This window comes from Phascolarctos cinereus, unplaced genomic scaffold (assembly GCF_003287225.1).
Source record: "Phascolarctos cinereus isolate Bilbo 61053 unplaced genomic scaffold, phaCin_HiC Scaffold_4;HRSCAF=312, whole genome shotgun sequence".
Classification (NCBI taxonomy): Eukaryota; Metazoa; Chordata; class Mammalia; order Diprotodontia; family Phascolarctidae; genus Phascolarctos; species Phascolarctos cinereus.
The window spans coordinates 237,081,949-237,109,892 of NW_027555847.1; the positions used below are offsets into that span (position 1 = coordinate 237,081,949).

Consider the following 27,944-nt stretch of genomic DNA (forward strand, 5'->3'; position numbering starts at 1 on the left):
TCCTGGGGATACAAACACAAGCAAGAAAGATAGTTCCTGTCTTCAAAATGCTTAACTTCTAACAGAAGAAGACAACACGTAAAGGGGAACTGGAAAGAGAGGGTACAAAATTTTGGAAATGGTAGCTGGGAAATGCCAAGAGAACCTAGTTTGGGGCAAGATAAGGTTCACCTATCAGAGCCTTCAGTCTCAGAGGCAGAACCCAAGGTTCCAGTAGGGAGAGAAGAGAAGAGCTGAGGACGATGATATAAAAGGCACTTAATTATTTTTTTTTGTATTGAAGTGGTGTGGATGTGGAAAGGTGACTAAGACATCAAGTGCTTTCTAGCTCCAAAATACAATGTTTTTAAACAGTAAGATTACTGACTATTAGAGACTTCAGAAAAAGAAAAAGGGAAAGAAGAGATTTCAAGAGAGGAAAGAATATATGGCCTTTGTGAAGAACATGGGAATGGCTAGTTTGGGGGATTCATTTATTCATTTACTCTCTGATGTCATTTGCTTGAAATTATAAAGGGGATAATCAGGGACTAATAATACAGAAATAGGTTTTTTATTAAAGCACAAAGACTACAAACTTTATTAATATAGTTGTCAATTTATATCATTCAAATAGATTAATCAATAGAAATCTGTTATATGAAGAAATATATTAATTTACTTGAACAGATCTACACATGTGAATTTTTGCATAGATTTTTAAAAGACTGACATACTAGTCTATTCAGCCAGCTATCACTCAGGAATGATCCATTCAGCTCTTAGTATTATTAACAGAATTACTCTAAGAATAATAAAAATAATAAACGAGCCTACATAACCAGAGCAGGGAAGATATTTTTCCTGAGAAATATTTACTTAATGCTCTTTCCTAGTACCTCTGTCATGAAATATGATTAAACAAATACTAATAAATAATGGAAAATTAATATTTTACCCTTTACTTTTGCCTTCAGTATAAGAATTATCTTCAGAACTATGAAAATGGTATAATGATCACACCCTAAAGTCTCCTGGTGTCTATACCATTATTTACAAATTCAGGTAGAAAAATTCTGAAAGATATCAGCTCCCTCCAACCAGTTTTGGAAGCAGGAGAGGCCTTGTTCTCTAATTTGTTTCCGTCCTTTGTCGGTGATGACCTCTCCAGTTTGTTTCACCACCACCAGCTTGGGTATGGCTGTGATATTATACCTCTTCTTCAAATCACTGGAAATGACAGAAAAATACAGGAAAATGGTTAACATTTCAAGTCAAAGAATTAGCTATTACAATGACTATATTTACTTCAATGTTTTAAGGATTAGTGTTCCCTCTCTCAACACAGACCACTACCTAAGTGCTATATCTTACTACCAAGGGTATATTTTATAGAGCTAAGCCCTATAGCTATAGAGCAGCTAAGGAAGCCTTGGAAGTAAAACCTTTGTAAACGAAGTAATGACAAAATTCATTCAGAGGCATAAAAGGTCTAGAATCTCCAGGGAAATAATGGGAGAAAGTAGAGATGAAGAAGGAACAGCACTTCCAGAATTTAAGTTATTTGAAAAAGTAGTAATTATTAAAATCTTGGATACTGTTTAAAAACAGAAAAGCAGATCAGTGAAAAAGACTGGATAATCTGATGTTCAAAAACCTAAGAACATAAATGACTCAGGAAAGAATTCTCTATTTGACCAGAACTGCTGGGAAAATTGAAAAGCAGCTTGGCGTAATCATAGAATCATAGATCTAGATTTGAAAGGGTCCTCAGAGGCCATGTAGTCGAATCCCTTTATTTCCTTAATAAGAAAGGTTACATGATTTGCCTAAAGTCATGCAGCTAAGGAAGCCTTGAAAGCAGAACCTTTGTAATGAATACACACAGTCAAGCAATAAGTTCTCTTGTTTGCTATATCTAAAAATACACTTCTCATTCTGCGTGTAGAGTCCATCACCTCTCTGTCAAGAGAAAGGTAGCAGTCTTCATCATTGGTCCTCTGGAGTTATGGCTGGTCACTGCACTGATTAGAGTTCTTAAATCTTTCAAAGTTGTTTGTCCTTACAGTGCTGTTATCCTTTGGGAGTTTATCTTAACACAGAGCAGAAGTTGTTGGTCTAAACCTAATTTCCGCCAGACCTCTTTTCAGTTTTTCCAGAAGTTTTTGTCAAAAAAACACAGTACTTACCCCAGTACCAGGAGCCTTTAGGTTCAGAGAACATGAGGCTACTATGTTAGTTTGCTTCAGTATGCTGGGTACCTAGTCTGTTCTGCTGACATAAAAATATTTTGTGGATTATTACTTTGTCATGTGGTTTAAAATTTGATACGGTTAGGCCCTCTCCTTCCAACTTTTTAACTTATTTTCCTTGAGTGCCTTGACCATATTTTGCCCTGTATTTCTAATAGGTCTAGATTATGAAAACGTTCATGGATGATTTCTCAAAATATGGTGTCTGGGCAATTTTACTGGTCATGGCTTTCAGATAATCCAATGATTCTTAGATTTTTGTCTCCTTGATTTGTTTTCCAGATCAGTTGTTTTTGATATGAAGTACTTTGTATTTTCTTCTACTGTTTAGTCTTTTGGCTTTATTTTATTATTTCTTCTTGATTCATATTTAATCCATGCTAATTTTTAGGGAGGGTGCTTATTGGGTAAAATTTTATATTTTGTGTACTAAGCTGTTAATTCTCCTAAGTTTTTCCTCGAATGCTCTCATTTCTTTTATAATTCTTTCCTCAGAAGTTTTCATTTTACGGCCAAGATGGCAGAGTAAAGGCAGGGTGCCTGAGCTCTCCCAAATTCCCCTCCAAACAACTTCAAAATAATGCCTCAAAATGAATTTTGGAATAGTAGGATCAACAAAAAGACAATGTGAAACAATTTTCCAGCTGAAGACAACTTAGAAGGTAGGCAAGAAAGTTCTGTCTCACTGGGGTGATAATGGAGTGCAGTCCAGCAGAGGCCCTACCTCAGTAAGCCAGCAACACACCTTAGGGGAGAATGAATCAGCATTGGTAGCTTCCAGAGTTGTCTACCCACAGATTTCAAGGGGGTCTGGCCATTGGTCAGGAGAAGATTAGTGGGGATCCTTTGTGGGACTGGATGTAGGACTCTGTTGCACAGCCCATACAGTTCCAGGGCATGGTCCCAGGGCAAGGAGGAGTATTAGTACACTAGAGGTTGCCACAGGGGATTGGGAATTGTGGTCACAGTGCCAGAGCAGGAAAGGATGCTTGGGGTCACTCATGGACCAGGAGAGCCAGCGACCACACACCTCGCCTTAGATAATACCGCCTTGGAAGAATGGAAAACTTACAGCTCCCCAGAATTAACTTTGAAAAAAAAAACAGTACTAAAAACCCAAGGCTTGGGACATTGCCACTTCTACCCTGGTAACAGAGTCCAGCTTTAATATAAAGTTAAAAGTCAAGAAGTAAATTGGAAAAATGTGCAAACACCAAAAAAAACCCTGACCATTAAAAAGTTACTATAGTGACAGGGAAGATTGAAAAACCAGTTCAAGGAGAAGCTAGATGACACAGTAGGTAGAGCATGAGCCCTGGAGTCAGGAGGACCTGAGTTCAAATCTGGCCTCAGATACTTACTAGCTGTGTGACCTTGGCCAAGTCACTTAACCCCAACTGCCTCAAAAAAAAAAAAACCTCAGATGAAGATAACAAAACCAAAACAGCTACATTCAAAGCCTCAAAGAAAAATATCAATTGGTCTCAGGCCCAAAAAGAATTCCTGAAACCACTCAGAAAGGATTTTTAAAATCAGAGCTGCTATAAACATTTTTGTGCTTTTAGGTCCTTTTCTCATCATGTACAAAAATATTTATATTCTTTTTGTGGTGGAAAAGAATTGGAAATTGAGGGGATGCCCATCAATTGGGGAATAGCTGAACAACTTGTGGTACCAGGGGAACCAGGGGAACATTGTACATAGTAACAGCCACGCTACATGATGACTAACTTTGATAGACTTTGCTCTTCTCAGCAATACAATGATCTAAGACAACTCCAAGGGACAGCTAGGTGGCACAGTGGGTAAAGCACTGGCCCTGAAGTCAGGAGGACCTGAGTTCAAATCCGGTCTCAGACCAAACACTTGACACTTACTAGCTGTGTGACCCTGGGCAAGTCACTTAACCCCAATTGCCTAAAAACAAACAAAACCAAAAAACTAAGACAACTCCAAAAGACTCATGAAGAAAAATGCTATCCACATCCAGAGAAAGAACTATGAAATCTAAATGCATATGGAAGCATACTATTTGCTCTCCTTTTCTTTTGTTGTTTTGTTTTATTTCTCTTTTCTTGTGGTTCCTCCCAATTGTTCTAATTCTTCTTTACAACGTGACTAATGTGAAAATGTATTTAATATGAATGTGGAGACTATATCAGATTGCACTCTGTCTTGGGGAAGGGGGAAAGGAGGGAAGGGGAGAAAATTTAAAACTCAAAATCCTATGAAAGTGAATGTTGAATACTAAAAATTAATTAATTAATTTTCTAAAAATAAAATAAGAGAGGTAGAGGGGGAAATGGGGGGGGAAATGAGAGTGATGAAAGAAAATCATGAAAAAAAAAGAATCAACATCTTAGTAAAGGAGGCACAAAAAAAATGAAGAAAATAACATCTTTAAAAAACAGACTAAGCCAAATGATAAAAGAGGCACAAAAAATTCACTGAAGAAAAGAACTGCTTAAAGAGTATAATTGACCAAGTGTAAAAAGGGTTACAAAAGCTCACTGAAGAAAATAATTCCTTAAAAATTAGAACTGGGCAAGTGGAAGCTATTGACTTTATGAGACATTAAGAAACAATAAAAACAAAATAAAAATAGGAGATAATGTGAAGTATCTCACTGGAAAAACAACTGACCTATAAATAGATTGAGGTGGGATAATTTAAGAATTATTGGACAACCTGGAAGACATGATAAAAAAAAAAGAGCCATATTTCAAGAAATTGTCCAAAAAATCCCTGCCCTGATATGCTAGAACCAGAGGGTAAAATAGAAATTAAAGAATTCACTGATCATCTCCTGAAAGAGATTCCAAAATGAAAATCCCCAGAAATATGATAGCCAAATTCCAGTGCTCACAGATCAAAGAGAGTACTTCAAGCAGACAGAAAGAAACAGTTCAAACACTGGGGAACCACAGTGTGGATCACCCAAGATTTAGTGGCTTCCACATACACAGAACAGAGGATTCGCAATATGATATTCTGGAAGGCCAAGGAACTAGGATTATAACCAAGAGTCACCTGCCCAGCAAAACTGAGTAGAATTCTTCAGAAGGAAAAATAGATATTTAATGAAATAGAAGACTTTCAAACATTCCTGATGAAAACACTAGAGCTGAATAAAAAAATTTACATTCAAACAGAAGATTGAAGAAAAGCATAAAAAGGCAAACATTAAAGAATAATCATATGGGTCTCAATAAAGTTAAACTATTTACATTCCTACATGGGAAGATGATACATGTAACTCCTAAGAACTTTATCATTATTAGGTCAGTTAAAAGGAGTTTACATAGTCAGAGGGCATGGATATGAGTTAATTATGTTGGAATGATCCCCCCCCAAAAAAAAAAGAAGAGGTGAGAACAAGAGGGATGCACTGGGGAAAAGGGGAAGGAAGAGAAAGAATGGGGAAATTTTTCTCACATAAAAGAGGTGTTCAAGTAAGAGTTTTATAGCGGAAAGGAAAAGGAGTGGTGGTGGCAGAGAACATTTGAACCTTACTCTCATTGAAATTGCTCAAAGAGGGAATAACATACACACTCAGTTGAGTATAGAAATCCATTTTACCTTACAGGGAAGAGGCAGAGAGAGAGAGAGAGAGAGAGAGAGAGAGAGAGAGAGAGAGAGAGAGAGAGAGAGAGAAATAGGGGGAAATAAGACTAAGGAAATCTGTGAAAAAAATTTACAGCAAGTTTCTCTGATAAAGGCCACATTTCTGAAATATATAGAGAGAACTGATTCAAATTTATCTCCAATTGCTAAATGGTCGAAGGATATGAACAGGCAGCAGTTTTCAAAGGAAGAAATCAAACTTATCTATAGTCATGTGAAAAAATGCTCTAAATTTCTATTGATTAGAGAAATGCAATTAAAACAACTCTGAGGTACTACTTCATGCCTATCAGCTTGGCTAATATGACAGAAAAGGAAAATAACAAATGTTGAAGGAGATGTGGAAAATTGAGACACTAAAGCATTGTTGGTGGAGGAGAGAACTGAAACAACTATTCTGGAGAGCAATTTCGAATTATCTAAAGGGCTATAAAACCTTGCATAACTTTTGACACAGATATACCACTACTAGGCCTATATCCCCAAGAGATTTTTTTTAAAAAGCAAAGGAAAAGAAACTATATGTACCAAAATATTTATAGCAGTTTTTTTTTTTGTGTGTGTGTGGTGGCCAAGAACTGGCTATCTAGGGGATTCCCATCAGTTGGGGAATGGCTGAAGTTATGGTATATGATTGTAATAGAATTAGTTATTGTTTAGTTGTTTCTCAGTCATGTCCAACTCCTCATGACCCAATTTGGGTTTTTCTTGGCAAAGATACTGGAGTTGTTTGACATGCCCTTTTCTAGCTCATTTTATAGATGAGGAAAGTGAGGTAAATAGGGTTAAGTGACTTGCCCAGAGTTACACAGCTAGTTAAGTGTCTGAGGCCAGATTTGTACTCATGAAGATGAGTCTTCCTGACTCTAGGTCCAGCATTCTATCCACTGTGCCACCTAGCTGTCTCTGTGATGGAATACCAGTATACTAGAAGAAATTATTAGCATGATGCTTTCAGAAAAACCTGGAAAGACATATGAATTGATGGAAAATGAGCAGAACCAAGAACAGTGTACAGAGTAACAACAATATTATACAATGATCAGCTGTGAATGACTTAGCTATTCTCAGCAATACAATTATCCAAGACAGTTCCAAAGGACTTATGAAGAAAAATGCCATCCTCTTCCAGAGAAAGAACTGATAGAGTATGAATGCAGATTGAAACATATTTATTTTACTTTATTTTTCTCAGGTTCTTTTTGGTCTGTGTTTTCTTTTGCAACATAACTAATATAGAAATATTTTCTGCAAGACTGCACATATATAACCTACATCAAGTTGCTTCCCTTCTCAATAAGGCAGGAATGAGGGGAGAGAGAAAATCTGGAATTCAAAATTGAAAAAAAAATGTTTTTACATGTAATTGGAAAAATTAAATGTTTTTAAAAGATTTCATTTTATTTATAATGTGATTTTTTGAAGCTCTTCCTTCATTTTTTCTAGAAATTCGATGTGAACTTGTAACCATGCAATGTTTTTGTTTAAAATTTTGCTTATAAACATTGTAAACTTATTCTCTTCTGGATTTTGGTTGTTCCTGGGTCCCTAGATCAAAATCTTTATCATAGATTTTTTAAAACTTTACTTCTTCTTCTAGCCTTACTTCCTGAATTGGGACTTCATATTTGAGTAGGCTCTGTGTACTTCTAGGGGGAATTTGGGAGCATTATGAAGTTTTGGTCTTTAGTACTAGAGGTCCTGCTGTTGCTTTCCCCTGGTTTTGTGTATTGTATCCTATAAGGATCCTATAAGGGCAGCTCAGGTTAGGCGCCTGAAAACTTGCAGTGGGCCCTAAGCAATTTGATCTATGGTTAAACCTGATTACTGCCTTCCTGGAATTAGCTTTGAAAGCTCTCAAACTAGGTTTGGGTCTGGGTGACACAATTGTAGACTTGCCCCTGAGTCAGGCTCCGGTATACTGCTTCCAGCCCTAGTCGCTGACAGCTAGCTAGAGGCCTCTGGGTACAGAATGACTTAGTTCCTTGCCCTGGGAGGCCCCAGTCTGGGACAACTCTCTAACCCTTGCTCTGAGTTTAAAACCACAAAGATGAGGCTGACTTCTTCTCTTATTCCTAACTTAATACATAGACTCAAGCCCAGTCCTCAGTAGAACTGAGATCTCTGTTTGTCTTTGGTATACAACTTCAGGACCTTTAGATATCCACTTTCAGGGTCTGAGTGACATAGCTGCTAGGTGTCCTTACTCACAATTCCCATTTTTCCAAACTTATAGATAGTATTCATACTAGTCCCAACCCTGTGTCCATGATGGAAGGCTTTGTGCAAACTTTCTTTGTTGGACTCCACTCCCTCCAGTGCCCTCCAGCCTCTGACTGTCTTCCTATGCTAACGTGGGCTGGAAAAAATGACTTGTGTTTTCTCCTTGTATTTCCTGATCATTACTCAGTCTGGTGTTCTTCCTTGGTCTTTGTTGGAGTAGTTGTGGGAGAAAGTTTGGTTGTACTGCTTCCTCCTACTTCACCATCTTTACTTATCTTAAAATTAGACTAAAGTCTTACATCACATATAACATGAATATGCAAGTTAAATGCTATACCATAAAAAATTAGAGAACCAAATCAGGCGTCTCTCAAAGCTACATCAAAGAGGAGAATTATTCACTCAACAAGGGATAGAGGAGATCATAAAAGATAAAGTTGATCATAAAACATAATCAATATAATTAACATATATATTCAGATATCTCTGATAAAGGATTAATAGTTACATAGGGAATTAACGCAAATATATAAAACCAATTGCCATTCCCTGATGGATATGTGTGTATGTGTATATAGGCGCATGTATTGTCTGCGTGTATATACATACATATTGCACTGTATGCATATATGCAGGTGTGCATATATGTATGCACACATTTCTACATGCATATGTGTATGTGCATGTAGTATGTGCATTGTTTACACATGTCTATACATGCATACACATATACAATCAGTCCTCAACATTCACACATTTAACTTCTGCAACTTCAAGCATTCTTTTGATTTTATCAGTAACCTCATTTTCAATTTGACATTGGCAACCTCACACATCATATGTGCAATATGATAAAAAAAAAATGAGGGGCACAATGCATGCAAGTTTGTGGAGCAGCTGGTATCCTACTAGACATTTCATTGATCTTGTTCACCCAACCATTGTAAAGAGCTCCCCGTGCATTTGTTGCATATTTTCATTGTTTGCCTTTAAAACTCAAGTTTTGTATTGCAACCATACCCCCAAAGCATAGTGCAAGTCTTTTGGACTCTAAGCCCCAGCATGCAAAGTCAATGATGCCGCTTAGAGAGAAAAGAGTTTTTAGATAAACTTAGTGCCAGAATGTCTGCAGCTACAGACGTAGGACTAATTGACCAGCTGCCTAGAGACATCAAGGCTGCCAATCCTATCATCTATTGTAGCCTCAAGGTTAAACATCACCTTACCTCTGCTATGTTCTCATACTGTGAGGATTCTTAAGGATCTCAAACAGTGCATGAAGCAGCCATAGCTGAGTGATTATTTCAAGCTACTGTGTCCTTCAGAATCTGCAATGCCATTCACCAGCAGAGGATAGAGTATTGGAGGTGATGTTGAGACTGGTCTCAGTGTCTTACAACAGCAATGACTAAAGTCCCAGCCACTTCTCCTTTGGTTTTCAGAGAGCAGCCAAGGTAAAGAGCTTTACAGCAGTGTAGTAAACAATACACTGACCTCATACCATCACCTGACACAGGGGAAGATAAGATTCAGGTCAAAAAAATATTTTAGTTTTAGGAATTTTATTTGCTGTACAATATCTGTGGTAGTGGAGATTTTGTGTCATAAAAAGTGAATATTGTCTGAAATCAATTTTTTTAGATGTTAGCATAAAAGGTCACAGAGTTCTAGGGAATTACTAGAGAGAAAAAATGTTTTGCATGTTGCCAATTTTATTTTGTGTACAGCATTTTATGGGTTATTTCACAGTTACTGTGCTAGAAAAAAGGCATTGTTGTCAGAATTAGTGTTTTGCCATAAAGAATTACATGCAAAAATGTATTTTCAGCTATTTCTAGGGAAAGATTACAGTTTTTTTATGTTTGCAGAAACCTAATCCCCAATTTCAATGTATCAGTATTCATGTTTTTCACTTTTGCACCATTTTCTAGGAATACTACCCAAAGGAATTGAGGATTGAGATTGCCTATACATGCATACATACATATATATCCATAAGAGAATGGCACTTGGTCTTACATGTTGGTGTTAGTTCCCTATATATCTTGATTAGTCCTTTTTCAGAGATATCTGAAGAGAATTGTTTTCCCAACTGACTGCTACCCTCTCTGTCTTAATTGTATTGATTCTGTTTCATTATCAGCTTTATCTTTTATGATCTCCTCCATCCCTTTGTTGAGTGAATAATTCTCCTCTGTGATGTAGCTTTGAGAGGTACCTGATTTGGTTCTCTAATTTTTAATGGTATAGCATTTTACTTGCATATTCATGTTATATGTGATGTATGACATTAGTCTAATTTTAAGATAAGTAAAGACAGTAAAGTAGGAGGAAGCAGTACGATCAAACTTTCTCCCACAACTACTCCAACAAAGATCAGAAAAGAGCAGCAGACTGAGTAGCGGTCAGGAAATACAAGAAGAAAATACAAGGAATTTTTCCAGCCCAATTTATATGTACACATACACACATATACACATATATGCATATGCATGTACATGTATACAATACACATACCAAGGAGGTAAGAGATGGAGAGAATGTTCTCCTATCACAACTCCAGAGGGCTGATAAAGAAACATCTCATCTATCCCGTGACAGAGAGGTAATGGACTCAATGTGCAAAGTGAAAAAAAACATATATGAACATGGTCAATGAGGGAATTCCTTTTGCTTGGCTCTATAAACTTGTTACAAGTGTAACAGGGAACTAATCAGTGGGAGCCTTAACTTCAGAACTTATACAGTGTGTTCTGCCTGCTGCCAAACCATAGAGAGAGGCGTAGTGAGCCTGCATCTAGAAGTGTGCAGTGATAAGTCATGGAAAAGCCTTCCTCTCTACTTCAGAAATATGTAGGTATTTTATGACCAATTCCAGTGCTGGGCTAAAACTGAGGATTCATAACAAAAAGACTCCAATTGGGGCACTTATTTTCTCATTTTCCTGGCGGCAAGTAAGACAATAACCGATAAAAAATCTCCCAGATGGGATGTACGAGCCGTAAAGGCCTTTTGCTGCCAGCTTCCTATTTTGCCACTTATGGCTAAAACATGTCTGTGAGCATAGACTACGTACTTTTTTGTTTCTTTGCATTTGTTCTTTCCTGCCCTAGGGTGAAAGAATATTGAAGATGGTATGGACTAAGCTGTGATCTTCTGAGCTTTGAAAGACTGGGTTAGCCATAAGGGGTCCAGAGTTCATACCAGAGTTTGTCAGCAGGAAAGCCAGGTTAGACAACAGCGACCCCTGAGTATGCTTCATCCAATGCAGCAGTGGGTTCACTCTGAGAGTCAGTGTCCTGCTTCGGCAAGACAACTCTGCAGCACTGACCCTGCTGAATCCGGAAAGAGATCTTTTTTGGTGGGCAGGGGGCAGGGAAGGGAAATGAATGCTTTGTATAAATCACTTCAAGTTTGAGTCAGTTCTCCTCAGTGACACAGGTACAGGGGAGAGTACACCCTCAGTTAAAGGGGAAGTATTTCTGTTCTTGCTATATCCTCTCAGCAAATATCCCTTCATGAAAGCTAATTGATTTTAACTGGTTAAATGATACTGCGACACTAATCACTGGTATTAGGGAGATACTAAATGTGACTGGTAATTGATAGTGAGGAGAATATATTAGAATGGAGTTAGAGTCAATAGCACTAGATAAATAGCTGAACATATCTCAGGGATATTCATAGAACAGGGTTTCTTAACCTTTTTGTGTCATGGATCCTTCACAGAATGATGTTTTTAAATATATAAAATAAAATACATGGGATTACAAAGGAAACTATATTGAAATAGTTCTAAAATATTAAAAAAAAGAAAACCACCAAATTCACAGGTTCCCTATGAAATTTATCTGTGAACCACCCCCTCAGGTCAAGAACCTTTGTCCTACAACAACAACCGGCCATGACAACAGCAAACAACCATTTAAAACCCTGAGGAGAAAGAGACAATCTTGCTCTGGGGACTCAATTTGCCAATGAGAGGAGTTGGAATAATTGCCCCTATGGTATTTAGATGCATTACATGTGTGTTTTTTTTTCTCATCAACAGGGAAGGCATAGAAAAGGGTTGGATAGGATCTTCCCACCCCCCACCCCCAAAAGAGGGGACAGAGAGAGAGACGGAGAGAGAGAGAGAGAGATGGGGGCGGGGGGAGAGATTGGCTAGAAGGAATTACAGGCAGGCAGGACAGCTTTGAAAGTTACATTTAGAATTTATTATATATTTTAAAAGAAAAGCAAGCTCTATGTAATAGAGATTCACTTTCATGTAAAATCTTCCCTTTTGTTCTATAATGTTTATGGAAATACTAATTTTATGTGGGTTTTATTAAATTCAGAATAAAAATAAAATTAACTGAATTTTTTTTAAAGAAAGGAAGATCCAATACACATAAAAATATTTACAGCAAACATTTTGAACTAGAAACAAAGAACTAGAAGCAATATAGATGCCCACTGATAAATTAAAAAAAAAAACTTGGTTTGTAATCCCCTCCATTCCTTAAAGAATAGTCTTCATAAAGTTCTGTAGCAAAAACAAATAAACAAACAAACAGAAACATGGTGGCCAGAGAACAAGAGCCATAGTCCATCACCAGTATGGTACTCAGAGGTTTTCCATACTGATAGGACCTGTCTGACCTTGCATTTCACTAACATTACCTTCCAAACCCAGGGTCTCCTCTTTGTCTCAACAAGTCAACAGTACAATTCTAGTGGAAATAGGAGTATGCACCTAAAAGTGTGAAAACGTGATGTTTTTAATTCTTTAATTTAATTCTAAATAAATTCAAGGAATTATTAACCATTATTACTACCAAAGCAATGTATCTTTTACCCTTTTCTATTATTCTACAACAAGAAGTTATCAGACTTCTTTCTAACTTTATCATTTAGGTTAAGTGATAATTCCCTGTCTTAGGGAATTTTTCCATTAACCTTCAGAGAGATTATTTCTCTCCTTTCATGCCAGATTATGGAAATCCCTACTCCTGTTTAGTGTTGTCTGATTTCAGGGGCTTAATCTATAGGGTAATCTGATTTATTCCATCTGTTGCTCTCAAGGCTGGTCTGAGGCTAAATTGGGAAGGACAAGTTTCCTTGAGGCACTATTTCCAACTCTCTTTTCCTGCTTATCCTTACCCAATCAGAGATAAAGGTATGTTGTTCACAACTAATTCAGCTCGCCAGTAGAGCCAGGATCCTAACTTTGAAGGAATAAGACCAGCTTAACCTTCTATCTCGAATGCGCATTGATGAGGTGGGAGACAAGATGGAAGCAACTCTGTTTATTTTTAGCAAAGCACTTGCTTATATAGTAAAATAACAGGAACTCTTTCTCAAGATACAATGACGTATAGCCCATTCTGTGCTCAAGGACAGTGCATGCACGTCCTGTGCACTTATCTGAATCCAATCCCAGAATAGACTGCTAATGACCATACAATAACTAGGGGAGTTAAAGATTGTTACAGATCCATACAATGAAGCACCAAACCAGGTGACCTTTGCTCAAAGATCAGCACCCGAGAGGGGCCTTCACCCATCAGTGAGACCTCTTGAACAGCCTGTGGCCCTCTACATCCTTATAGATCCCTAACAAAGGTAGAGACACACATGTGGGTTTTGTGTGTGTGTGTGTGTGTGTATATGTGTGTGTGTATAAATATATGCACATATAGACACACACATACATATATGCATATGCATGTGCAAATGCATACAAATACACAAATACACACAACCTCATATCTACTCTTTTCATGTAATGTGACATGACAACTAAAAAATTTAACACAATCTTAAGTTAGCGCCTTCACAAAAAGAAAGCTGATATTCCCATTCTTTCTTGACTACATCTAGAGTACTCTGTTCCCTCTAGGTACTTTCCCTCTAAGTCTTTGACAAGCTGGAGCACATATAGAGGAGTATAATCAGAATGGTGAAGAAACTTGAAAACATGCCACATCCTAATTACTTAAAGGAATTGGGAAACTGGAAAAAAGAACATGGTAAAGTATGGTGACATGGGCAAGAAAGATTAAATTTGTTCTCTGGCTTGAGACAGCAAAACCATTGGATGGAAATTGCAGAAAAGTAGATTCCCTCTCGATATAAAGAAAAAGTTCCTAACAATTAAAATTGTTTCAAAGTATAATAGACATCCTTAAGATGTAATGGATTTCCCATATATTCAGGCAGAGGCTAAAGGAGTACTTGTCAGGAATGTTGTTATGTTGTAGCAGGGATTCCCACTTAGCTGTAGGTGAGGACTTCTGGCTCTAGGATTCAGTGCTTCTTTATGCCTTTCCTTTGCCCTCCACTGTGATGTCCTATGTATACTTACTCTTCCCAGGTACAGTAGATCCCCATACTTCAACTTTTTAAAAATCCTTTTTTCATATGAAAATTTGACTGCCCTATATCCCATTCCACTAGGGCCTTTCTTTCACTAAATGATATTTTAATAAAATAAAAACTCCTAGGTAGAATGTAAACTCTTTTGAAGGTAGGGACATTGATATTTTTTAAAAATCTCTACAGCACAATGCCTGCCTAGAGTAGGCAATTAATAAATGTTTTGTGAATATTCAATAAAGAAATGATAGTGACCTGATTTGATCATCCATTTCATTTTCATGTATTAATGGGTATTAATGAGTTAATGTTGTCTCTGCTAGGTAAGATTCTGCAACAGTATTTAAAGGAGTTCTCTAGAGACACTCAAAGAATTGTCAATCTCAATTCCTAAAGGACTGATTTTAATTGCAGGAATTTCAAGCATTCTTTTAGGCTGGTAGGGGAAAGATTTAGGAGTGAGCTTTGCACCTATAAAAGAGACCTCTTCTCCATGGTTGACAGAGCTATTGAGTTTATCTCCATCAAAATATGCTAATACCTTTTTTCCCTCTGATTTAGATTCATTTAGAATGCAAAAAAGAAAATAAAATGAGTTATAAAGAGGTGACTAGACTTGGAGTCAGAAAGACCTGAGTTCTAATTCTGCCTCAGATCCTTACTAGATTTTACCAGACCCTCTGAGTCACTTAACTTCTTTCAGATCATTTCCCTATGTATAAAAGGGTGATAACAACACCCACCTCAGAGGATTGTAGTAAAGATCAAATGAAATCATTTCTGTGTTAACACCTATCTGCCTGACCATTTTTCAGTTTCTTTTGCTAGGTCTTCATCTAGGTCCTGCCTATTGGCCATGAGTGTTCCTCAAAGCTCTGTCTTGGGTCTTCTCCTCTTCTCCTTCTCTACTATTTCACTTGTTGATCTCATCAGTTCCCATAAATTCAATGATCCCCATGCTGATGATTCTCAGATCTACTTATCCAGCCCTAACTTCTTTCCTCACCTCTAGGCCAACTGGCCTACTGAACATATTTTGAACTGCAAGCCTAGTAAACATCTTAAACTCATCATATCCCAAACTAAACTCATTATTTTTCCTGCAAAACACTCCTCTCTTCCTTACTTCCCCAGTACTGGGGAGGGAATCACCATATTCTCAGTCACCCTGGCTCAAAATCGAATTGTCATCCTGGACTCCTTACTCTTTCTCACCTCCCCCCAATCCTGTCTATTGCCAATTCTTATTGATTCTACTTTCATAAAATCACTTGTATATGTTTTCTTCTCTCCTCTTATACTGCTACTACCCTATTGTAGGCCCTTATTACCTCACCTCTGGACTACTGCAATAGTTTGCTGGTTGGTCTCTCTGCCTACTCTAGTGGAGGTAGCAAAAAAAGAAAAAGAAAAAGAAAAGAAGGTATGATTTGTTCATTTTAAGCCTAGAGGGTAATATATTGTCCTCTAAGGTCCAACTCATTTCTTTATCTTTGGCTTGAGAAAGTTAGTTTTTAGATGAAATGTTCTAAGTTCAGTCACTATCACTATGAGCCCCTAGTTTGGAAAAATTCCTAACAGCTAGGCAGAAGTTGGTTTCTTTGCCCAACCTTAAGTTTATCTTTATCTCTAGTTAGCCCCTGACCTCTTTATAATGGAGGCAAAATTCAGTTTACTGGAAACATTTAGGTAATGAAACAGCAGGTTATGTTATAACATCTGTAGAAAGACGGGCTTCAGGAGGTAAAGGTGGAGAAAGTGCCAACCTTTTCTTGGTACTTTCCCTCAGCCTGGATTCTTCTCTCTGTGATGCCCAGAGAGCCCAGAATTAATACTCCTCAGTTATCTCCCTTCTCTGCCACAGCTCAGTCCATTCTTTGTTCCACGCTTGCTCTAATCTCTCAAATCCAGTCACTCAGAATCTCTGAAAGGGAAAAAGATCAGAGGCCTATCATGGATTAAGGAAAAGAAAAAAAAAGTCCATTGTCACCACTTTCTCTTCCACAGTTCTAAAATCAATTATAATAAAAAAAAAAGATTTAAATGAAGGAGTAAGTAGAGATAAAGAAGAAACAAAATTATGATTATCTGAAGATTGTATGGTATATTTATAGAACCATAAACAAAGTACTAATTGAAACAAATAGTAACTTTATTAAAGTAGCAACAAACTCACCAAAAGCATCAGTCCTGCTGTATGTAGTGAACAAAAACCAAACAGATACAGAAAAGGAAACTACAAAATAACTACAAAAAGTATGACATATCTGGAAGTTAAGCTCTAAGATATACTCAGAATTTATGTGAATATAATACAAAACATTATAAAATAAAGACAAATATTTGGAGGAATATTAATTGTCCATGGTTGCATCATGCAAATATAATAAAAATCATAATACCACTTAAATTATTTTATAGATTTAGCTCCATACCAGTCAAATTACCAAAGAGTTACTCTATAGAACTAAAAAAAATACTAAACAATCTGAAATAGTAACACAGGGTTTGATAAACCCAAGTATAGAAGGTGGGATTTTAGTTGAGGCTTAAAGGAAGCTGGGGAAGTCAGAAGTCAGAGCAGAGGAGGAAGAGTGTTCAAGTTATGGAGGAAGATAAAAAATGCCTAGAGTTGAGAGATGAAGTGTCTTGTTCGTGAACAGCCAGGAGGTCAGTGTCACTGGATCAGAATATGTTAGAGAGTAAGATGTAAGAAGACTGGAAAGGTAGGAGGTGGCTAGATTATGAAGGGCTTTGAATGCCAAGCAGAGAATTTTGTAATTGATCCTGGAGGCAACAGGAAACCATTGGAGTTTATTGAATGTGTATGTGTTGGGGGGACGGGGGGGGGGGGGGGGGGCTGGGGAGAGAGTGACATGATCAGACTTGCACTTTAGTGGTTGAATGGAGAATAGATTGGAATAGTGAAAGATTTGAGGCAGACAGACTCACCAGCAGGCTATTGCATAATCCAGGAGTGAAGTGATGAGGGCTTGAACTAGAGTGGTGGCAGTGTTAGAGAAAAGAAGGGGGCATATTTAAGAGATGATGCAAAGGTGAAATCATCAGGCCTTAGCAACAATTTGGATATAGGGTGGTGTGGGGGTGGTGAGAGATAGTGAAGAATCTAGGATGACTCCTATGTTGTAAACCTGAAGGACTGGGAGGATGTGTTATCCTCTACAGTAATAGGAAAGGTAAGAAGAGGGGGAGGTTTAGGAGGAAAAGTAATGAGTTCTGTTTTGGAAATACTGAGTTTAAGATGTCTACTAGACATCCAGTTTGAGATATCTGAAAAGCAGTTGGAGATGTGAGCCTGGAGGCCAGAAGAGATGCAGGAAAGATTTGAGAATTATCAGCTTAAAAGTGGTAATTAAATCCTTGGAAGCTGATAGTATCACCAAGTGAAGTGGTATAGAGAGGGAAGAGAAAAGAACTCAGACACAACCCTGAGAGACACCTGTGGTAAAAGGGCATGATTTGGAGGAGCATTCAGCAAAGAGAGAGAAGGAGCAGTCAGATAAATATAAAGAAAACCAGGAGAGAGTGGTGTCCTGAAAAACTAGGGAGAAAAGAGTATCAAGGAGACAGTGATTAACAGTGTCAAAGGCTGCAGAGAAGTAAAGGAGAACAAAGACTGAGAAAAGGCCATTGGATTTGGCAATTAGAAGATCATCAGTACCTTTAGAGAGAGCCATTTAGATGGAATGATAAAATCAGATGCCACATTGTAAAAAGTTAAAAAGAATGAGAAGAGAGAAAGTGGGGTCACCTAGTGTAGATAGACTTTTTGAGGAGTTTAGCTACAAAGGTCAGAAGAGAAACAGGATGACAGCAGGGATGGAAAGATCAAGTAAGGATTGTTTTTTTTTTTCAGGGTGGGAGACAGAAGTATGTTTGTAGTCAGTAGGAAAGGTGCCAGTAGAGAGGAAGATATTCAAAATAAGTAAGACAGTAGGGATGACAGAGGTGGCAATTTGATGGAGGAGATGGGATGGAATGGGATCACTTAAACATGTTAAAGGAGTTAGCCTGGCTAAGGTATAAGGCCACTTCATCATGTGAAACAAGAGCAAAGGAAGAGAAAGTGGCAAAAGACATCTATGTGATAGGAAATGAGATAGAGGGAAGAAGAAGGAGTTCATCATAGATAATCATGAAGTGGAAATGCTTTTCTGCAACAGCAATGAAATTAGAATTAGAAGGATTAATAATTAACTGAGAAAATAATTTGTAGTGAATTTCCCTGGTAAATTGATATCCAAAATAAAGAGGGTTTGATAAAAATATATAAGAATAAAAATCAATCTCCCAATAGAGAACCTGTCAAAGGATATAAACAGGCAGTTTTCAATTGAAGAACTATAAGATATGAGCAACTACATGAGAAAATGCTCCAAATCACTAATGCTTAGAAGAATGTAAATGAAAATAACTCTGAGGTTCTTTCTTACACTCATCAGATTGTCAAAGATAATAAAAAGAGGAAAATAGTAATTGTTGGAGGGGCCTTGGAAAACAGGCACACTAATGCACTATTGGCAGAACTATTTAGTAGTCCAGGCAGTTAGGTGGTACAGTGGAGAGAGTGCTGGGCCTAGAATCAGGAGGACTCATCTTCCTGAGTTCAAATCTGGCTTACTTACTAGCTGTGTGACGCTAAAAAAGTCACTTAACCTTGTTTGCCTCAGTTTCCTAACCTGTAAAATGAGTTCGAGAAGGAAAAGGCAAACCACACCAGTGTCTTTGCCAAGAAAAACCCGAAAGGGGTCATGAAGAGTCAGACATGACTGAAGAACAACTGAATGCATTAATCTAACTGTTTTGAAAATCAATTTGGAACTACTCTCCAAAAGTCACTAAAATACATACTGTTTGGCACAGTGATTACTACTAGGCACATATCTAGTCAAATGGAGGTCAAAGATAAAAGGAAAGGACCCATATGTACTGAAATATGTATTGCAGCACTTCTTGTTTTAGCAAAGAATTAAAAACAAGGTGTGTGCTTATCAAGGCGATAGCTGAACAAATTGTGGTATATGAATGCAATGATGTAAAAACGCATATAAAATGTAAAAATATAAAAAAAATTTAAAAATCAGAGAAACCAGAGATGACATATATGAACTGATGCAGAGTGAAATGAACAGAAGTAGGAGAACAATGTACATAATGGCCATAATGAGGTAAAGGAAAAAAAAAACTTGGAAAATCTGTAGAAGTATGCTCAATGCAGGGACTAATAATGACTTCAGAAGACTAAGGATGCAGCATGTCACACATGTCATGTGTTTTTTTAATTAAACTTTTTTTTCCATCAATGCAAATAAACTTTTTCTTTATCCCACACCCTACCCATGAGAAGTAAAGGAAAACAAAACTTCTGTTAAAAGCAGAACAAATTCCTAAATTGGCCATGTTTAGAAAGAGAGAAAGAAAGAAAGGAAAGAAGAAAGGAAGGAAGGAAAGGAAAGAAGAAAGGAAAGAAGGAAGTCTCAAATTGCACTCATGATTATTTCCTTTCTGCTGAAAAGTAAGTGGCATGTTTCCTCATCAGTCCTCTGGAATATGGTTAGGTATTTTATTATTCAGAGTTTCTAACTCCTTCAAAATGGTTCATTCTTACAATAGTGATGTGATTGTATGAATTGTTTGGTGGAACATGGCAAATGCAAGAACTTGTTTTACTTGACTGTACATATTTGTCACGGGTTTTGGTTTTCTTGCGTTCTCAATGAAAGGGGGGTTGTGGAAGGGAGATAATTAGGAGCTGAAAATAAAATTGAATTAAAAAAAAACTTAGCAAGAGATATTCAATAGAGTACCTTAAGGATCTGTGCTTGGCCCTGTATGCTAATATTTTTTTTATCAATGACTTGGATCAAAACATAAATGACGTAAATATCAGATTTTCAAATGACACAAAGATGAAAGGGATAATTAACATGGTAGACAATAAAGTCAGGATTCAAAAAGATCCTAAAAAGGTTAAAGATCCCAACAGCATTGGGATGAATTAAATAGATGAAATTTAGTAGGAATAAATGTAAAGACTTACACTTTGGTTAAAAAAATAAACTTTGCAAGATGGAAGAGGCATGACTAGATAGCAAGGAAGAAACTGAGGCTTAGAGATGTTAAACTACTTGCTTGATTAAGTAATACTTGCAGTAAGTGGCAGAAGTGGATTCAAATTCAGTTCCCATGACTTCAACTTCAGCATTTGGTATAACAACAACAATAACCACCTCCCACCAAATGCTATACTTTTTAATGAATGGGTCTATCACCTCTAACTTTTCTAAAATTCTGTTAAGGTTCTTAACTTGTTTCTTGTTTAGATTTTTATTATATTTGTCTAGTTCTGAAAGGGATACATTGTGACCCCCCTCCATTATGGATTTACTCTCTTTTTCTCCCTGAATTTGGTGAATATACATTCATTATTAATATAATTTTTGGCTGTGTGAAGTATTTTTTCTTTGACCCAGAAGCTCTGGATTTTGACTCTGATGTTCCTGGAAAGTTTAATTTTAGGTTTGTGTTTAGGAGGTGATCGATGGATTCTTTCTATTTTTCATTTTGTCAATCAGTTAATAAACATTTATTAAACACCTACTATGTTCCAGGTACACTACTAAGCACTAGAATACAAAGAAAGGCAAAAGACAGTCACTGCCCTCAAGAAGCTCACAGTCTAATATGGGAAGGAATATGCTAAGAAATATATACAACCAAACTATTTACAGGATAAATAGAAAATAATCAACAAGACACTAGAATTAAAAGACATTGAGAAGGGCTTGCGGTAGAAGGTGGGATTTTAGCTAAGAACTGAAAGAAGCTGGGCAAGTGAGGAGGCAGAAAAGAGGAGGGAAAGCATTCCAGGCACATGGGACAGCCAGAGAAAATGCCAAGAGTCAAGAGATGGAGTGTCTTCTTCATGGAATAGCAAGGAGGCCAATGTCACTGGCACACAGTATATGGTGGGGAAGGGGCATCCTAAGGTATAAGAAGACTGGAAAGATGGGAGGAGACTCAGCTACGAAGGACTTTGAAAGCCAGACAGGATTTTGTATTTGATCCTGGAGACAATAGTGAGCCACTGGAGTTTACTGAGTAGGGAAGTAGCATGGTCAGTCTTTTGACTTCGGAAAATCATCTGAAAGGAGAATGAATTAGAGTGGGGCAAGATGTAAAGCAGGCAGCCCCACTAGCAGCCTATTATAATAGTATGGGCATGAGGTGACGAGGGCCTAAACCAGAGCGGTGGCAGTGTCAGAGAGAAGATGCCACATTCAATTCATCTTTCTGAAAAGTTAGAGGTCGTAGACCCATTCATTAAAAAGTGTAGCATTTGGTGGCAGGTGGTTATTGTTGTTATTATACCAATTCCTCCTGTTGGTTTTAATTTTTACTTACAACTTCACTGATGTGCAAATATGTTTAATAGGAATGTAAATGTAAAGCCTATATCAGATTGTGCAACGTCTTGGGGAGGGTGGGGGGGAGGAAGGGGGAGAAAAATTTTCAACTCAAAAGCATATGGAAGTGATTGTTGATAAATCAAAATAAATTAATGAAATTTAAAGAAAAAAAGGAGAAAGAATAAAGCAAAGTAAAAAATGATTTTTTTAAAAAAGATGCCACATTCAAGAGATGTTGCAAAACTGAAATCAACAGCCTTGACAACAAATTGGATATTGGGGTGGCAGGTGAGAAAGAGTGAGGTATCAAGTACAATACCTAGGTTTTGAGCCTACAATCATTCCTCAATAGGACTAAACAGTTTTCATTCATTATTTCTAGTAATACAACATCTTGGCTTTTATAAGTCACATAATTCCATAATTTTTAGATTATTTCTCACTGTTCTATTTTGTAGATCAGTTTTTTTAAGGTATACACTTTACTTTTTCCTGTTTTTTTATTTTAATTTTTTTATTTTATAACACTACCTATTCTAAGTTATTAATTTTCTTGCCCTTCTTTCCTACTCTAGTTATCATTTTCTCTAATATGATATTTTGTATCTCTTGTTTCATTACTTCTATAGTCCTTGTGGCCAGGTCATTTTTTCCTTTGAGGCTATATATGGACTTGTTATGGACTTGCTTTTTTCTTCTGGGTTTATCCCTTGGGCTTCTCTTAGTCCAATGTACTTCTTTTTTGTATTTAGCATTTCCTTCTGTTTACTTCAATTCCCAGTCTCAGTTTCTGGATTGGGGCTTTGTGTTTGGGTCAGACTGTCCTCCCTCTTGTTCTTTGGATGATGTAGGCAGGCTCTGCTTAATCCTAGATACAAAGGCTATCACTAAGCCTTATTTCCCCAGCCAGATGATTTTGGTTGTGCTGTTAGCAGGCCTCCTGTAAGACCATATGTGTGATTCACTTTCTCCTACTGTGGCTTGGGCATAAGAGTTCCTGGGAAGTGGGATAGCATTGTCTCCTCCTGCCGGTCAGATCAGCTGGGCTCTGGAGTTAGCAAGGACTGCCTGGATGCTGGGTTAAACACAGTTTGCTTGAGCATTCTTTCAGTCCTCTCTTCTGCAGCAGTGAGTTGTCTCACAGAGCAGGATGTCTTAGCCCTGAGGCCAACACTAATCTGTCCGTATCTCCTTCAGAGGCTGAGCCTTGGACTGCTCAAGCCCGGCCCTGGGCACTGGTGTGGCCCTATCTCTTGCTCTGGTCTGCCCTGCTTGAACTCTGTTCCTTCTACCAACCTTATGGCTGTCTCTTTTTGGTTTTGCTTATCATTGTTCATCCTGGGATATTTTTAATTATTTACCAGCGTGTTTGTGGGGATCTGTCTTCCTCTAGCTAACTACCCTCTTCCCATAGTCTAGATTAGAAGGTTAGAGATCTAAGGGGAAATTTAAGATTCAAGAAAATCAAAGGAGGAGGAGTTGAACTGATGAATCCTCCAACCTCAGTGGTTGGAAATAGTAGCAATGATGTTGCATAAATATACAGAAGTGGACAAGGCAACAGAAAAGGAGGGGTGATGCATTGCTACTAAATCCTGGGGTGAACGCTGCTGTAGAAAGCAATATTTCTAGTTTCTCAGTAAAGATTTGGGATATGGAATGGAAGTGTTAGAGGGGAAATACTGTAACATAGGGATTGAGTATGTGGGTTTTGCCCTAGAGAAGGGTATGGGATAGTAGGTCCTTGTGATGGGTTTAGTCCAGGGAGAGTCTGATCTTTGGGAAGCTGGACTATCTAAGAATGTAGTGACTCCTTGGGAGGCATCCTACCCTGGGAGACAGGATGTGTGATTTCCTGGGAGCAACTAGTACCTAGAGTGTTGGGGTGAATAAAGACAGAAAGAAGATATTGCATGACCTTTGGAATGAGGGCTGATCATGGTGAAGACAGGGCCAGGCCTCACAATTAGGGACACAGGCTGACTTCTACCAAACAACACTGTTTCCCCTGTAAATTGCTCTTTCTAAGTGAGGCATATCAGGAACAGCAGGAAATAACAGATTGAAAGGATGTGATCTACAAAGACAATTGCAGTTTGAGAGAGCTCAAACCTAGTACTTCAAAAGCTTTGTCTCCATGAGGGACACAAGAGGGAATAGAATTAGATTCATGGCCCATGAATCAGAAGAAAGAGAAATAATAATGATGATGATAATAGCATTTATATAGTGCCTACTAAAAGCCAGGCCCTTTGCAAATCTCATCTGACCTCAAAGCAGCCCTGCCAGGTGGGTGTTATTATTGTCACCATTTTATAGTTGGGGAAACTGAGACCAAAAAAATGTTCAATAACTTGCTTAAGGTCACCCAGTTATTAAATGTGTGAAGCCACATTTGAAATCAGGTCTTTCTGATTACCATCCCAGAACTCTATTTACTGAACTACCTAGCTGTGAGAACAAAGCAAAGGAAAAAGTCTTAGGAAAGGGTATAGTAAAATGAAGTTACTAAAATAGGTTAGAGGTACTGAAAGCCAATTTGGGGAAAACATCACTGACTCTATTTTGTGTTATATTTGCTGCTATTTTATTTCTTTTTCTATGTGACACTGCAAGTAATGAATGTCTCCTTCAGTATCTCCCTTCCCCCAATAACTTTTGTTGTTCAGTTGTTTTCAGTTGTGTCTGACACTTTATGACCTCGTTTGAGGTTTTCTTGGCAAAGATCCTGTAGTGGTTTGCCATTTCCTTCTTCAGCTCATTTTACAAATGAGAAAAATGAAGCAAACAGGGTTAAGTGACTTGCTTAGGGTCACACAGCTATTATGTGTCTGAGGCCAGTTTTGAACTCAAGAAGATGAGTCTTTTTACTTCAGGGTTGGCACTCTATCCATTGCATCACCTAGCTGCCCCAATCACTTTACAATTACAAAAGGTAATTTATACAATTTTAAGTAGTTCCTAGAAACTTACCCACTTCTCTTTATCCTATCTAATAAGGCACACAGTAGGAGCTTTAACAGAGGTTAATTAACTGATTGATAAATATACCACTTTCTTTGGTCTGGTAAAAAATAACTATGCTCAAGGCCTTTGTAACAGTTTAACCATCCCTTTTTTATTTTTTACTAAAAATGTACTTTTTCCTGTACCTACCTGGACACCTTGATTTTACCCCGAACTGCTTTGTAAGCCTGCCTATGTGACCTACCTGATATGTGCACATCAATATTTGGAATTTTGAGACACACATATCAATCACCTACTTTGTGGGTGCATCACACTCGAGTGGTTAAAATGCAATGTACCTGTCTGTGAGTAAACTATGCTGGTTTATTTATGAAATGGCTGCTAGCTAGGACCCTGAAAATTCTTGCTACAGAAAGGTGGTGAAGAAGGAAGATTTTGAACTAATTGCTTAAATGTGCAAGGTAAAAAGGGAACAAAAGAGAGGGAGAAACTGATAAATATAAGAGAAATTAACAATTTAAATAATTTCACCCACCTGATTGTGTCAGGTAAATTAAAAAAAAAACCAACTAGCTGAAGTCCTACTTTGATGCCTCAAAGTAAACTAGGTTTTTCAAACATTTGGTCTATTAGAGAACAAATTCTGGTAGGTTTTATAAACAGGAAAGACTTTGAGAGCAGGCTTGGCTATGAGCTAAATATCTGTTCCCCAAGAATCAATCTAGCTAAGCCCGAAGGAAATCTCATCACTAAAGGATAGTCACCAGATAATGATTTTTTTTTAGCTACACAATTTCTAGGACCATTTAATAAAGCAGAGAAGGCTTGTGATCTGAAATAAAACCCTTCCTTGAAAAATAATTTAACAGATACTCACTAGAAAGTACTCCAAATCATCACTTCCTAGTCAATCTTCCTCTTGTTATACAGCGTCACTAACACTGCAAAAACCACAGCAAAAGCAGTGGGCTATAAAATTTCCAGTGAGTAAATCAAATAGGGAATAGGAAGGATGCTATAATCTCTACATTTACTATGGGTAAGGGACCTTGCCAGGATTCTTCCTAGTTTTTTCTGATCTTCCTTTCAAATGTAAGCCTAGAGATTAATATGACTCTCAGTTTTCTTTGGATCATAGAGACCATAGCTTTAGAAGTAAAAGGGATCTTACAGTAATCAAGTCCAACATCCTCATTTTGCAGGCAAGGTACAGAGAGGTTATGTGACTTAAATCACACAGTTGGAGTCTAAAACAGGATTTGAACCCAGGTCTTCCTAATTCCACATCCTGCACTCTATGCACAACATCACACTTCCTTCCTAAGGTACAAATCTTAAAAGCTTAGAGACAACAAATAAAAACAAGCTATAAATCTAAGATCACTAACCATCAAGAAACAAACCATTTATTCTAAGCAGATTTTATATGACAAAATAACTTTCCAAGATACTTGACACTAGTGATATTTATTACACTACAATAAACATCTACCTGTTCCATATTCAAACCATTCACTGTTCAGCCACTCCAGCTGCAAAGTTCCAGCTATTAGTGTTCATTTGCTTTTGTTTCACGATGCTTTAGAAAACTAAATCAAAAGGCTAGAAGAAGATATACTGGATAGTACCTATAAGAGCCCTAACACTTAACTATGAACACACCTCAAAAGAACTGACAAGTGCTCAAGATCAAGTTCCACCTTTTAACCGTGTGGTAAGGAGAGGCTAAGAAAAGCATCTCTGCTTGAAATAGGCTCATTAGCTAACAATTAAAGAAGAACATTCTGTGAACTCGAAGAGAGTATTTTACCGGGGAAGGGATTATTATGGCACTTAATTAATCTATTTTTATGGAAGAGGAAGAGACCATATGGCTGGATTACAAAGGGATGTCCTTTCTCGCAGAATCTCTCCCCTTTCTCCCCAACCTCTTCTTTCCCTTCCCCTACTCACTGTTTGAAGGGGTCGTGAAAAGGCAGGGCCAACCACTCCCCGTGCATGTCGTGCATATAATCTACCATCTCCTCCGGGCTACGGTCAGAGGAGATAAAGACTATTTCAAAGGGGGCCGGCGGATGGGTTTCTTCCACCAGTTCCGTGTAGAAGTCGCAGAGGAGTGGAGTGAAGTCCCTGCAAGGGGAGCACCAGCCTGCCGAAAAGTACAACCCCACCACTTTGTTCTGCAGCACCTCCTCGGGCTCCACCGTGTCCCCATCCTTGTTGACAAGGATCCGGCCGCTGAAGACGTCCGCCATCCTCACGGCCGCAGCTGCGTTTCTCCCTCCCCGCTGCTGCTCTTTCTGCCCCTGGGAGCTGGAGAAGGCGCTAGGGAGGTTTCTCCTTTCTCTCCGCAGGCTTTGTAAATGCTGAGGCGAGTGCGTTGCTGAGTGATGAGAAAAGAACCTGGGCTAAAGAGGGAGTGCGCCTTCCTCCTGTCCCGCAACTAGACGGATACTGCACCAGGGAGTTAAGCTCCGAGGTCTTCTGTGTCACTTTAGAGGGGGGAGGATAATTTTCTTGATTGCTAAGTTTTTCTTCACGCTCACACACCAATTTCTAAATATCTAAATCACGCACACATTTCTAAATAATAGGAGATCGGTCCCTTTCCTACGGCTGCTAAATTATAGCTGGAGTGGTCTTCTCTCCCAAGTCCCCAAATCTCACAGAAACTTTATACGTTTTTGCAGGAGACCTAGGAAATTTCAGTCTACGCCGCTACGGTCCTTTGTGAGAGTGGGTGGGCATCACTTCCCTCTCCAGGCTTCGCTGCTGACCAGTCTTCCAAACCTTTTTTTTTTCTTTTATCTTGTTAGCTGTCCCGAGAAATAAGCAGCAGAAAGACCTTACAAAGACAAATTCAGAGCTGAAAGCTATCCGCAGCCGATGACAGGAGCCGATTAAGAAGCTTATGGCCTAGCTAAGTATGACCGTTGAAGGGAAAAAAAATGGGTAGAGGAGAGAAGGCTGCAGGAGCCCAAGTTTCCAAAGGAAGTCTAGAGGCTTCTATTTAATATCAGTACCGTTGGAAAAAAGGGAAAAAAAGGAGGAAAGAAGGAAGGAAGGAAGGAAGGAAGGAAGGAAGGAAGGAAGGAAGGAAGGAAGG

The 27,944-nt window shown here is 38.0% G+C and overlaps 1 protein-coding gene across 1 annotated transcript; it reads right to left on the reverse strand.

Annotated features, from left to right (window-relative positions):
* On the reverse strand, window positions 1-27,739 carry NXNL2 (nucleoredoxin like 2). Its single transcript, XM_021009522.2, has 2 exons — window positions 26,792-27,739; window positions 1-1,209 (listed from the first exon to the last, which is right to left on the reverse strand). Exons 1-2 carry the CDS (start codon window positions 27,091-27,093, stop codon window positions 1,041-1,043), a joined length of 471 nt encoding a protein of 156 aa, XP_020865181.1. The 5' UTR covers window positions 27,094-27,739; the 3' UTR covers window positions 1-1,040.
* Window positions 27,740-27,944: the final 205 nt, after the last annotated feature.